We start from the raw sequence: 14,715 nt of genomic DNA, 5'->3' as shown, positions 1-14,715 counted from the left end.
ATAGATTCGACTTTAGGAACGAGACGCGTTGAATCGCGATAAATCTATCGATTTATTTCCGAACATCGAAGGTGAGAATAAATTTGTAAGTGTCTATTTTATTTTGATCTCGGTTCGGGACGCGATTGGTCTGCGTCTGCTCGATCAAATTATCCTCGCGAATTTTACGAAACAAATCGCTCCGTTTACTCGATCACGCGATCGTTAGTCGATCTCCTCGTCGTTCCCGCCAAAAAAATCTTCCTTATTGCACTCACCAAGGTCCGAAATAGAAAACGAGATGAGTAATTCACCGAAAAAAATCCAATATTTCCAATGGATAAAAAAACACTTTGGCGTGCTCGCGAGATGGACGACCGAAAGGGTCCCTGCTCCGGAGGGCACTGCTCCGATTCCCGAATCCCAGACTCGAGTCGAGTCGAGTCACAGGAGTATACTAGTAAGTCTCTAGTGCGCCGATTAAACCGCGAGCACCGAGAGTAGCACAGTGTCGACTGTCAAAATCGCCGCTCGTCAGCGTCTATCCGTCGGCGCCGTATGCCGATTGGAGCGTCGTCGTTGCCGGAAGCGGCGCTCCTATTGGTCCCGCTCCGTGCCCGGCGAGAGGAGGCAGGGCACGACGTGCTTCGATGTCGTCCTGGAGGTGAGCGCGGAGAGACAGCACGAGGAAAGACGTAACGAGGAGAATAGAGAGAGAGAGAGAGAGAAGCCGGGCGTCCGGACGAGATGAGGGAGAAAGAGAGAGAGTGAGAGAGGGAAAGACAGAGTAAGAAGATCGCGTACAAGGAGGGAGAGAAAAAGGGAGAGAGAGAAGAAGGCTAGAGAAAAAGAGAAAGAGAGAGAGAAAGGGAGAGGGAAACTCGCGTGCGTGTCTCGAACGTGTGGCGTCCGGAAAGACACTGGAGTCGCAAGCGCCACGCCGTTTCGCCGCTGGAGAGGCTCCTTTCCTCTTTGTCATACCCGCCGATGCTCCGTCTCGCCTTCCACCGCCCCAACATCCGCTTTTTCCCGCCCCCACCTCCCACTACACATCTGAAACCTGACCCCACTCGCCGCGCAAAAGCGCGAGCGCGCACATCGCCGCGTCGTGCGCGTTGCTGCGGTCTCTTCCTCTTCTCCGCTTTGCCAACGACGGCGTCTCTCTTTCCCTGCGAGAGCCAGGTCTATCAACGTCCCTGTTCCGTTCAGCCTCTAGGATCCAGGCCTAGTCCTCCTTCTCTTCTCGCTTGGAGAACGCCGCCGTCCTTTCGTCTATCTATCTGCCTGCTCGCCTGCTGCGCTCCGGCTGATCGCGCCGCACTTTTTCACTTCGCGTCTGTGGCTTTTCTTCCGTCTCTACTTATTTTATCGTTTCTTTCCTTCTCTCTCTCTCTCTCTCTCTCAATATTCCTAGCTCCGGGTTTGCGGACGCTGAAGAACAACACAGGAGCTTTTACTCTCGATTCTGTCGCCACGCTCCGACTCGTCGGGCCTTTGACGAATTTAATTATCACGCTCCGATCGTTTTTAAATGTGTAAGATGGTTATACTGCTTTTTTCGCTATTATTTCTTCAATCTGAAGTTTCCAATGAGACATTGCTTGGAAAGTTGAGGACTCGTCCCCGTGTCTCGAAACATGCTTATTCAACGGTAGACAAACATTTATGTGCCGATATTGTCTTTAAAGCTTTTGACGTCAGCCTCATTCGTATTGTGTACAACTACTGAGAGGGACATGAGGAGGAGAAGGGAAGTTGTGTATTTATTTTCCCCTCCAACGAAGTGTACTTCTCTCTATAAAACGCTATCTCGACTCTATGGCATTTTGCCACTTTTGATTTTACTTAGCGAAGCACGAGCGATTAATCGTTAATTTCAAAAATCATTTAATTGAAATATGTATTACAGAAAGTACGTCACTTTATACGTAATGAAAACAGTCGATTTACTTTTCGCCAAGTTTGTTTTCAAACTTTTTCGCCGATGCATATAGAGAAAAATTTACTTATTTCCGAATTGTTATAATTTAATTATACAATCTAAATTTATCATTTTATATTATTACAACATATATATATACACACACACACACACACATTCCACTTTATTTTAATAACAAGATTAGCTTGACTAGATTATGAACATTATAAAATGTGTACTAGAACTAATTTACAGGATATTCGAATGTGTAGCTTGATGCGACAAAGTTTGAGTTTTATATTTATCATTTATCTTCAAGATTTATTTCGTGAAATCGGGAAGGAATCCTTTCAATTTGAATAAAATGCAGTCGTTAATATTCTTTAATGTTGCGAGAGCGAAGACAAAGATATACCGTGGCGGCCATTATAACCCGCGAAAGCGTATCTCGCTTTAGGTCAGGGCCATCAGGGCCCGGCATCCGTTGGCAGGATCCAAAAAGGATCTCGCCATCTCTGTTCTACCTTCGACGAACGCGGAAGTTAGTCGTAGTTGAGTCGCTTCGATGAAAGATGATGATAAAGAGAGATAAATAAGAAGCGAGAAAAAAGATAGGTGAGGCGAGCCGAAAAAAGAAAACGATGAAATGAAAGGTGTGTTCTCACGAGGGTTTTTTATACAATATTTTTAATTATGACATATATATATATATATATATCATACAAGAATATAAAGAATTATGTCTCTGTACAAAATTTCATCAGGAGGGGCCACAAAATAATTTTATTTATTATTAGAAATATTTGCCAACTCTCTTTGAAATATTCTTTTAACATTGCTTAATAAGGTTCTCCCGCTGGAGAAACGTGGAATTTTTAAATGTCTAAATAATATGAATTCCCTATTCTTTTATACTTGTTTAAAATTATGTTTATCGATCGATCATGCTGATCGCGCAGTTATACCTCTTTCGTCGTACGATACGAGGAGAGAAAAAAAAAGAGAGTGCGGGAGGGCTCTACATAAGTTACGTAGTGAAGGCACGAGGCTCTGAATCACCAAAACCGGTCTGGTAGACGCGATGCCTGTTGTGCGAACGCGGAAACCACGAGAGACCTGCGGACTCTCGCGAGTCACGGAAGGATTCCTTTCTCCTCTTCGCTCGCCGTAACTTCTTTTTGTGTCTCTTACCTCGTTTTTAGTTCTCTCTCTCTCTCTCTCTCTCTCTCATTCCCTCTCTTCCGCGTTTCGCTTCTCTTTCTATCTTTCTTTTTTCTTTGAATAGATCCGTCAGATATTTGTCTGACATTTTTTGTATCACATAATTTTCTTTTATTATTAAATTTTTTGTATCATAATTATCGTAAATTAATATATTTTAATACGGTAGATTATGTTTTGAAGATGATTATAATAATCATTAAAAATTCTAAATGATTTAATACAGTTGCGATTTAAGAGTTGATTGATTGCGAGTTTAAGCAAGTTTCTATTTTCGTCGAATTGCAATTATTCTCCATCGAATAATTGATTGCTAAATTGATTGTATAATTATTTTCTCCGCTTGTTTCGATTTGAAGTCTTTCCCATTATTTTGCGCGCGTGAAATAGATTCAACATTCTGTCGGTTTGAGAGATCTTAATGCGAGCAAAGATGCCGCAGCTTTCCGGCTAAAGGTCGCTCGGGAACTGAAACGAGCAACCTGTTGATCCTAGATCCTTTCACTCGCATCTCTAATTCGTATTAGGAGGAGAACGAGAGCAGATGGTGTGGCATTGATTTATCGGAACGCGATATCCGACATTTCACAATTCGCTCTTTGTCTCGGTTAAAAATTATTTTTCTTCGATGATATCAAAACAAATTTATACGATATGCAAAATGTTGAAATCATGAATATTAATTAACGATTTCCGATCTCGATTTCCAATTTCGAGATAATCGCGAGTTTCGCAATCTGGTTAAAACGGCGTTCCGCGATCGAATCAGAACCGGTCGCTTTAGGACCGGGCCAGACGTGAAAACGAAACTTTCGGCGGCTTACTTTCTCCTAGGCACTTCCTCCTCCTTTCATCGTTACAAAATTCAATGTGGGCTTGTCCTCTTGATTGCTGAATTTTTTTCGCGTGGCCTTTTTCGACCAATATTTTAATCGCAAAATATGAAAAAGTCGATGAAAACGCGTATTTTCCCTTCAAATTTTCTTACCGTATAATTTGGCCATTACTTCGAATAGAAATAGAAATATTTTTTTTGTACAGAAGATAAAAAATTTCGTAATGTTTATCTAACAACAATATAATATCTATATCTTCAGTATTAATTATCAATTTATTTTCCTTCTCTTAAAGGCGAATAATTATAGAGCAATGCAATCTAATGTCACATATATTTTGCTAATCAGGCATGCGACATTCTTATTTTTCTTTTCTACTTGTGTCAAGCTCTCAACTTGCAAATGTATCTAAGTAAATGTGTTTATCTACTCATAAAATAGAGCAAAAAGAAAAAGAAAGAACGCGTATCTCGAAGATATTTTTTTCTAACGATTATCGCATTCTATAAACATACTCGATCATACGGACATCAATATTTATGCCGCGCTGGATAATTGCATTGATAATCTCAAAAGAACTTTTTCTTTTTGCCTTATAATTTTTTTTCGCCTCGATACGTATCGTTAATTTGCGATCGCCGAGAATGTGCAAAACGGAATATCGATTAGATAAGATCATCGCGTCTAAGGAATGACTTTTTATCAACGGGATCGAGATTTTCGATCCGCGATCGATTCGCGAGGAACAAGAATCGAGAAGCTCGCGGTACGAATCATGAACCTGGAAGCGGCAGCGCGTTTATTAATTATTACCTTTCGGTAAATACCGTTTGCGGTACTTTCGTCCGCGACCTTTCGCACACACGCGGATGAAACACCGTACGTGACAGGGACTCGAATGGGATCCTGGCAATAATTTCGCATCCATTCGACACTTACCACGCACACTTTCAGCCGCCACAGTCGCACGTGTACGTGAGGGCCAGCATGTACTCATTATCGTACGGATTGATTGCCGGTACCGCGAGTACGTAGACGATACGGCGGGCCCGGCGTGGCACCCAATATGTATTGTACATTCGTGCATCCCACGAAAACTTCCGCGATCATTTCCCATTTCGCTCGAACCATTTCTCGCGTGTTTTTTGCCGAGATCAGATAAAATGATTAAAAATTTCAACACACGCATATAATTTTTTTTTTTTTTTCAGAAAAATATTATTTGGAGATTATTATGTGCGTATTCGTGAAATATAAGTAAAATTTTTTTATCTGTAGTTAAGTACGCGATGTAAGTTCAAAGCATTTCTCTTACGATCAAAAACATACAAGTATCTAAGATTTTTCTGTATCATGAATATCTAAATACATGAAAAATAGAGATATCGTGTATATCGCCTTCTTGCAATTGATTCACGCACGTGTACCAGAAAAAGAAGCTTCACATATCCTTTCAGATATCAATTTCTCGTAACTGGTTAATTAAGGCATATTAGGTATATTTATTTTAAATAAAAATTGATTTAATTATACCTATCAATTTTGTCGAGACGCATGTGACGCGTTTAAGCAACGCTTGATTATTTTAAACGGCTTATCATTTATCATTTTATTTGCTAATCTCTCGGCACGTGCTTTCAATAAGTCGTCATCGCTTCGGAAAGCGCAGCGGCCGCGTATGAAATACACGCATAGCTTTTATAATCTTTTTGACATAAACGTTTCGCGATGCCGCTAACATCTGCTTGTCAGCTGTTAATTACGCTAAACTCGAAGCTGTTAGATCAAAAGGACGCGCGTAAGATCCTAGATGCCGAAATAGATCATCTTTCGCAGCCGCGCGAATATATGTATAGACACATAATAATTTGCTAGAAAGAATTGTGATTAGCAATGCACGCGTGAATAATCGTGGTCGCGAATGGACATTTTTTAAGATTTATATAATTGTATCTACTTGCGTACATTTCTTTGATTGCTTAAGAAATAGTATATCTCTTTAATTTTATGACTTTTAAATAATTTTATATTTGTAATAATTCCAAAGTTTTTGAACTTTCTAATGTTTTAAGATGAAGAGCTTTTAAAATTCAACGCTTTAAATGCTTTCGTGATATGAATTAATATCACGCTTGGATTGGCATAAGATTTCTGTCGCAATTCTCGCATTTTTTTTTTTTCATATGAATCAGTAAAGAAATAAAAAGCAAGATCATTGCTTGTCTTGTTCGATCCTTGACACGCGAAACTTGAATCCAAGCGTCGACCGCATGGCATTATTCTTCGTATAACACGCACGGCCACATCTCAGCAACATATCCGGCGACAAAATACGAGACCGCGACGTCGACGATGATTAATGTACGTTTCAAGCTTCGATCGTAATTAATAAATTAACAGTTGCTTTAAAACAGTAATATTAAAAAAAAATCATTAGAAAACTTATAAAATGGTGCTGTTAAACGTGAAACATTCCTTTAGTTGATAGTTTAAAACATAAACACACAACAGACTCGATAACCAACCAATCAATCGGGCAACAATAGAGAAATTATCATCGAAATTGACGAGGTACTTCTACTATGATAGAATAAACGGGAAAGACGTGTACGAATAATTACGATTGATTACATCTCGCGTTGCCATGACGCGAACACGTGTTGGCAAGACGCGATTAAAAGTTGTTTAAATCATAAATGGCAACGAGAACTATAATTATAAGTTAAGATGTAATTGTCGATGCTTGATTAAAAACGCACTTTTAGGAGAGATACTAATTATTTCTGTAGATACCAGTTACATTGAATATGCCAAAAACATTACACATAAAAAATTCTATATTTGAGTAGTACTGATTTTATATAAATTTGCATATATTATCAACCATTTATTTATTTTTTGTTGAATTCGTAAAAATTGCGTAAAGAACGAATAAGGATTTAAAGATACTCGGATTTATGCGCGAAATTTTCCTCTCTATGACTATTGTAACATGCGAGTGCGAATATGAAGACATGACAGGATGTGACGCGTCACAAGGCCGGGCCATGCTTCGTATCTATCTGCTGCTTCCCTCCCATCCTACTCGTGTTTCCCGCGAAATATCGCGAACAATTCAATGCAATTCCATTGCCTACCTGCATGCTGATAATTTATCGATGCATCCGCCGCTCTGTAGTCGGAGATATCTGCTTGATCTCCGCCGCGAATTTTTTATTTGTTCTCGTCAATTGTGCCTTCTATCTTTTTACTAAAATAAGCTTGCTGCTTTTCATCATCTACGCTTACGAATTTTTACAAATATCGTTCGCGAAAGAATGAAAATGTGATAGCTGAATGTTTCATGTGATTGTTTTATCGAGTATAAATACTAAAATATTAAATTTATTTCTATCGCGTTAATAATTCGATCTAAATTCAATCACAATTCTAAAATAATTTAAAAATAAAATCGACTATATATCTCTACTCTTTCTTTTATTTGTTTGAAATTTCTCTACGATCTACGTAAGTAGAGCGAAAGAAGCGTGGACACATACATATATGCAACTGATAAAACGCATGCAATAAGGAGCGACTCGTCGTATATTGTCGTTCTCAATTTTTAACTAGGGACGTATACTTTGCATCGGGGATCCTTTCGTGGATCTTTCGATAGGGAAGGTACGCAAATAAGAAAAAAAAAAAAATAATCGTCGGTGGTCACTTACCCTTCAGAGAGGATGTTATCATGGGGTCACCTGAAAACGACACAATTATAGTATTGCTATTGAACATTATGATTGAAAATGAAAGAAATAAAAAGAGAAAAATTGCCAAGCGCAACTTTTCCCTTTCAATCTCTTCCTCTCTCTCTCTCTCTCTCTCTCTCTTCCTCTCTCGTTCCATTATACGACATATTATATCCGCGCGCTTATGTCGAAGATCGCATGCCGTCCGTGGCGCAACGAATCGCATTCTCCGGAGGTGGAGGCGAAGTAAAACAAAGCCCAATAAAGCGAGGAGGGAAGAAGAGCAGACAAAAGGGTCCTTTTCTTTCACGGAGATTGTGCAGGTCCGCATCTCGCGGTACTACGACGACGAGCGCGCACCACAGCACTCTCTGTATTCTCTCTCTCTCTCTCTCTCTCTTCCTCGGCGCGTATGCATGCAGCCTCCCACTTGCCGCGCATTATGAGACGAGAGATGGAGTATCTCTCGCGGCAGAAACATTTTCCCGGTACTTTTCTCCCGCACGGTGATCCCTGACCCCGGGGCCCTGCCCACCCGGGCCCACGCGCCCGCGGGCACGGTCCTGCTCTCGGATTTCTCCGCACAGCGAATTCCGTCGACCTTAAGGTCGATGGAATATGTCCGCGATGCTCTGTCTGCGCGCGCTATCGTTATTTTTTTTGGATTCATTATTTAAAACGGAAAATGTGCAAGGCAGCGACGGAGAATCGTGCGTATATGTGCGTGCGCATATCGCGATATTATCCATTCGGAATTATTAATTATTCGTTAATATACCGTTGGCTTTTTCATGCCGACAACCTTAAAAAATAAACATCAAAGATTGTTACGAAGAGTGAAAATGATCTGCGTAATCGCGCGATGAAAAATGGAAATATGTTTAATTTAAAATATTCTTATATTATTATCACAGCGGTTATCTTAGAAAAATAAGTTAATGCTACTATATAATTTATTAGATCCTCTCATATCTATTCTAAACTGCGATCTCAATCAAGAGATTGTTATAAAATTCTGGTAATCAATAATAATTAAAAATTTCAATAATAATTTTAACATACATGATAATCAAAACTATATATATATATATATATATATATATACACTCTCTCTCTCTCTATTTTTACTCGTTTAATTTTATTGGAATACACTCTGATTATTAGTGGAGAAATTGAATTAATATCTGTATATATTGTGCTCTAATAACGTCAGATGCAAATAATTACGCTGGTATTGTTAAGAAATATCAAGCGCAGCGCGCTTTCATTAAGCGCGGATATATTGTCAAAATTGCATAAGAGAATAACAGAGAAAAAGAAAAAAACAGTTGTGTATGACCTGGAATAGTTAACCTGGAATAAATTAGAATAATTTGAGCTTCCCGCTTAAAGTGACTCAAAAGACTTCGATCGAGGAATTGCTAAAAAATGTATTAACTTAAATATGTATATTAACAAGTGTTAACGTATGTATATGTGTGCGTGGCAAAGCAGCTACTGGACCTTCGCTGTGTAAAACAAACATGTCTCGTTGAGTGTAATTATCTAATCATATGTATTTGGTTTTCATACATATTAATTATATAATTATAGATAGAATATAAACGCGAACGTTAATTGTATTTACACATTTATACATACACGCACAGGAGGTTCCGCGTTCCTTTGCAAAACTAAATTAAGCATTATCGACTAAATTTCGAGAAATGTCATTCGATGCGCGATGTTGAATTCCTGCAAAAGTTTATCGAGATATAAACCGCGCTGCGAACACTGGACACGTGAGAGACGACACGATCCTCCTTCGCGTTTAGATTTTTCCGCTCGCCTACGGTACCGTCACGGTATCGCAAGTGCGTTTCCGCGCTCAAGGACGTTGTTCCAAGGCGTTCCATCTCGCTGCCGAGGATAATGCAACGTTTCAGGATAACACGGCGGCCGCGCTGTTTGCTTCTAACCGAGACGGTCGAGACGCAGGAGATGCAAACCATCGCGGTGTAATCGCTTTCCTTCTCCTCTGTTTTAACTCCCCTCCCTCCCCCTTCGACTCCTCTGCCCCCGCCGCCTCTCGTCATTTCTCTCTCGCCGATGTCGTTACGCCCCTCATCCGTCTCGCGTGTTCACCTTCCTCAATACGTCTCTTTTCCGCGAATCTTAAATCCGATCTTTTTCCATATAATGATGAGATGAAAAACGGCAGAGGATTTCGTGATTCGATGTATACGGACGTGGAAAAAAAAAACGAAATATTACGCGCTTTGCGAGAATCTAAGCAATCCACTCGAATTATTATTCGCGAGAAAAAAATTAATTACGGCGATAATGATCTTATTGTTTTTTCATCAATCAATTCGAGTAATTCAAACGGGGCTACATCTCTTCGCGAATATATATTTTACATTGAATTGATTATTATATATTAATTAAAATAATTATTCTTTTTTAAATATTCCAATTATTATTATAACGATCAAGATTGTCAACATCTATTTCGTAATCAAAACTCTTTCACAGATTATTACTTTATAGCAGTTCTTTACCGGCGGGATCTCATTGATTCAACGATTTCCGATTCTAAGCAAATCCGTAGATTATGATAGCGCGGATGCATACAACACGCCGCGAAATAATTAATTAATTAATTACATAAAGCAGACTAACGCTTTTATAAACACGGGGGAGGTTTTCCTTCTCGGTGCTTCTCTCGCGCCTGTGTCCGCCCAATCCCTGTAGCACGCATTCGTGACCTATGTACGTACGTACGAATGAAACGCACGTATGGCAGCGGAGAAACAATAATAAGTCATGCACGGCTAGTTAGAAGCGCTGCCGTAATTGCGCCCTGACGGCGGATGGATTTATGTTCCCGCTCGAGGATACGCGCGAACCTCTTCTCGCGATGTCGCTTTGCTAATCAAGCGATCACCATGTAATTCATCGCGGATTCCTCGCGGTAGCATTTTCACTCGGTTTACCATTGCTGTCGTTAAACGTCGTTAGCGTACTGTCTAATTAATCATTCACTCTCAGATTTCAACGCGCGATTATATATATGATTCTCAGCATCTTTCAAGGTAAGATTAAAATTATCGAAAAAAATAAAAATATGATTACAATTTTAAGATATATTATTTCTTGATTCATATACAAATCACATTCATTTATATATTGTTTGTAAAATTTATTCGTAGAGACAAAATATGTTTCTAATGCTCACTCTATTAGATTTTGTAGGAATAATTGGCATATTATAATCAAGATTAATTAATTAATTTACTTTATTTATTTCAAGAGTAGTTGAAATAATTTATTAATTTGAATGGAGTGTAAAATAAAAATACGATATGTCTCTAAGCGAAAGAAATTTTACAGATACCGAAGACTGCGGACCGCTTGTGAAAGACGGCAAAGTTATTCTCTTATAGATCTCAAAACTGACCGGACGAAGGCGTGATTTGAATAACGGAGTAATATAGAAGTGAGCATTGCGCGCACGAAAAGAACGACATGGTGAAAAGAATGCCGTTCATGGAAATGACGCGCGATTAGATACAATTTCCGTGTTGCGTCGCTTCGCATGATGGACGTTGTTGTTTATTTCGATATCCGGATTATCTCTCCAATTTCCATGGGACGGAAAATAACGTCGCCGCGAGCGCGCGTAACCAGCGATTTCCATTTGCAATCGCTTTTCTCGAATAAACACGTCGTCTCGATACACAATCCCCTGCACTTTCTGGACAATTCTTTTCAACAATAAACTGAGACGAATATACACAATCATTATGTAATTGGATTTCAAAGGCAAGTAAATTGGAACGAGTGGAGACTCAATTCCGATCGGAATACAATTACAAAAATTATCGTTGACAATTCGTTAGTCGAAAAATTTATATTTCCAATGTTTATGAATGTTTATATTAATGTTTCGAATGTTTATGATTTCAGTCGAAATCGTAAATATTTACATAATAGATTTCCGGGCCATGATAAAGAGGTTTCCGCTCCTGAGTCGAAGAGATCAATCATGAGACATCATAAGAAATGTGAAAAAAGTTTGTTGTATTGGATAGACGGCAAACAAATTAATAAATATTTATACAAGAACACACGTCATGAGAATAATATGTTCACCTATAGGTACGAAAAGTGCTGGACGTGCGGCAGAAAATACTAACAATATAAGTATAATAATTGTGCGTGCAATTTTAATGATGTCATTGGAATACGTCATCTCTAGGCAGAACATTATAGCGTTGCTATTTTAAGATTCCGTTCTTCTATATATCAAAACTTTATATCATCATAATTCATGATTTCCTATTTACGACAATTTTTTTATGTCACACAAGCGCTAAGCTATTGAAAATAAAGTATTAATTGAAGCAATTAAATATTAAAATAAAAATTAAATATTAAATACTGTAGATGTATTCAATTTCACGGATCTGTGATTTGGGTCTTTAGATGATATGACGTAAAAATAACGGTTTAATAAATTTTGAATAAATCATGTCTGATGCTTATGCAAAAAAAAAAAATTATAAATAGCTTTATAAATATGTACTTCTCTGTGTTTTAGTGAATCAATTTATTTCTTAACATATTTTTTGGTTAAACAAATCCGCTAGGCGAAATCGGCGCGATACAGCCGTTTAGATGGAAGCAACAGATTCCCATGAATAATTCAACGGACTATTTACCGATGGTTGCGTGGCCGACTATCCTCCCCCCTTCGCGAGGGCTTCCGCGACAGGGCAATCCCTTTCGTCGCGAAACGCGTTACGCAACACGCTTCCGGAAAAATTGCTTTCGACATCTTCGCCATTCCGACGCCGATGTCGCGCGAAGATAAAAATTCCTAATCCGCGATTGCTTGTCATTGACAACTTATGTTGATGAAGAAAGAATATGTGAAAGCCCCTGACACGAAAATCGAGCCTTTTTCTATTATTTTATTTTGCTGCCACCATAAAATCTATAATTTTATTATCATCGTGAGGTATAAATCGTGTCGCCGCGTAAACCTTGCTTACTCTTTCACGTTTATTATACAAAAATAAAAGTGAATTGATAAAATATACTATGTGAAACACATTTTCGTATCGTCTAATAACATTTTCCCGCTCATAGTTATACAGTTTTCATTATTTTAATCGCTCGCCATATCGGGTTCTTAGAAAATTAAGTCTTCTTAAGTAACATTATTGATAGACAATCGACGCTAGACAGTATTGTCAGTGGTAACATGTGTGTGAGAATAAATATTATTTTTATTTATTAACCAAATTAAGTTTCTCTCCATCGTCTGAGAATATAGATTTTAGGATCCTACATCTTCTCTATCATCTTTAATAATCTTCGTATTATCGATAAAAGAGACGATATCGTAAAAAAAAAAAAAAAGAAGAGCTCGCGAGGAAGAAACGCGAGCCTCCTGGGCATAGCCAGAGTGTATGAAAGAATGGAATTATAATCAACATGATATATTTTTAAGATACGTGTGCAGAGGAGAGGCTAGCTCTCGAGACCGATGGGGGTATATTAACCCTTTCGATAGGATCGATCCATTTGGTGATTGACGTTGCGTGACTATCGACCGAGGCACTTATATAATTTCGTGTCCGAGGAGAATTCTCTCCCCGGAGCGCGGCGAGAAAGATAATTTGGAATATCTAGGAGGCAAGGCCGGGATTGTCGGAAATATAATCAGCTTCCGCGACGCGGGATCAGATCGGTCTCTCGTGTGAAAGAGATTATTATTAATTATCGTTAATATTTTTTATAGGACACATATAGCGTAATCACGATATGATAAATTGCTGAATTTCATCTAATTCTCGATCACAAAGCGGCATGATCGACATCAAGATATCGACGCGCGAGTGTGAATTGGGTACCTGGTCCGTCATAAGAAACCGCTCTCCTGAGTCCGGTTTGTCCTTTAATAGGGTGAAGATGCTGCTGTTGGTCCAGAGGCGGCGGCTGGGCGGTTTGCAGCTGCAGATGATGCTGCTGGGAGGACGGGTAGTGGGTAGTGGAAGCGTTTACGGCGGCGGAGGCGCTCCCCGGCAGCTGCTGATACTGGCTACCCTGATATTGACGGGGATGATGAGGGTGGTGATGGTGGGGGTGCGGATGCGGATGCGAGTACGGTGTGCACCAGGTATAGCACTGCTGCCAGGAGGCGGCGGCCGCGTCCGCACCGGCCATCTCCTCTCTCTCTTCGTTTCCCATTCGTGTCCAGCCGCAGGAATCCATTCTGGATTCGATAGTACTTTTTCTTTTTTTTTATCTTAACGGGTGTAAGGTGTAGATTGAATGTGAACTGTTTTCATACAATCACTCAAGATTCCACACCATATCTGTCTTTGATTTTTAGTCAAAAATTGTCCGTTATTATTTCACGTGATATTTTTTAATTTCGATGCAATGATGTTTTTAGATAATGGAATATTTTTTAAGCAAATCGCATTGTCTATCTTTATTGGTTATTTATTTATCTTATATTAATTATTGCAGAAATATGTTAATGTTAATTTTCAATATGCTTTTGCGTCGCGAAATAATTTATTAATTATAGTATGAGGAGTGGCTTTTCGATCGCTTCGATTGTAATAGCAGTTTTTGTTCACGATACACATTTATATACTCTTATATTTTACCACTTAAAATTGGAGCAGATATATTTGCTTTATCCAGTTTTTCGCATTCGACAAATTGTCATCAAACTACCCACGAATTCTAAAACGAGTGCATAAAAGCAAATTAAAGAAACTTTCTCATTTAAATATATATTTTTTTCAAATACACCTCCGTAATATTCCATCCGACCACGCGAACTAGCAAAATATTATTGTTTAAATATAATTAAATATAATTTTATACATAATTAAATATAATACTATATTTTAAATATAATTTTTTGATTTTGTCCATTTGATGAGATAGTGTGAAAAAAAAATAAAAAACGGAGTTTTTAAAAATATATTTTAATTTTATCTCACTTGGCATAGAATAGGATCTA

At 38.6% G+C, this 14,715-nt stretch overlaps 1 protein-coding gene across 1 annotated transcript; it reads right to left on the bottom strand.

Annotated features, from left to right (window-relative positions):
• Window positions 1–13,532: 13,532 nt before the first annotated feature.
• LOC126854097 (SKI family transcriptional corepressor 2-like) lies at window positions 13,533–14,443 on the bottom strand. Its single transcript, XM_050600492.1, has one exon. It carries the CDS (start codon window positions 13,947–13,949, stop codon window positions 13,533–13,535), a length of 417 nt encoding a protein of 138 aa, XP_050456449.1. The 5' UTR covers window positions 13,950–14,443.
• Window positions 14,444–14,715: the final 272 nt, after the last annotated feature.

The sequence above is a fragment of the Cataglyphis hispanica genome, chromosome 13 (genome assembly GCF_021464435.1).
Source record: "Cataglyphis hispanica isolate Lineage 1 chromosome 13, ULB_Chis1_1.0, whole genome shotgun sequence".
NCBI lineage: Eukaryota > Metazoa > Arthropoda > Insecta > Hymenoptera > Formicidae > Cataglyphis > Cataglyphis hispanica.
Note: the sequence above shows the minus strand (reverse complement) of the source record. Positions and strands in the feature narration are given on the sequence as shown.

Excerpts from the sequence above, each read along its gene's own strand:
- LOC126854097 (XM_050600492.1), bottom strand. The coding sequence starts at position 13,949 with ATGGATTCCTGCGGCTGGACACGAATGGGAAACGAAGAGAGAGAGGAG.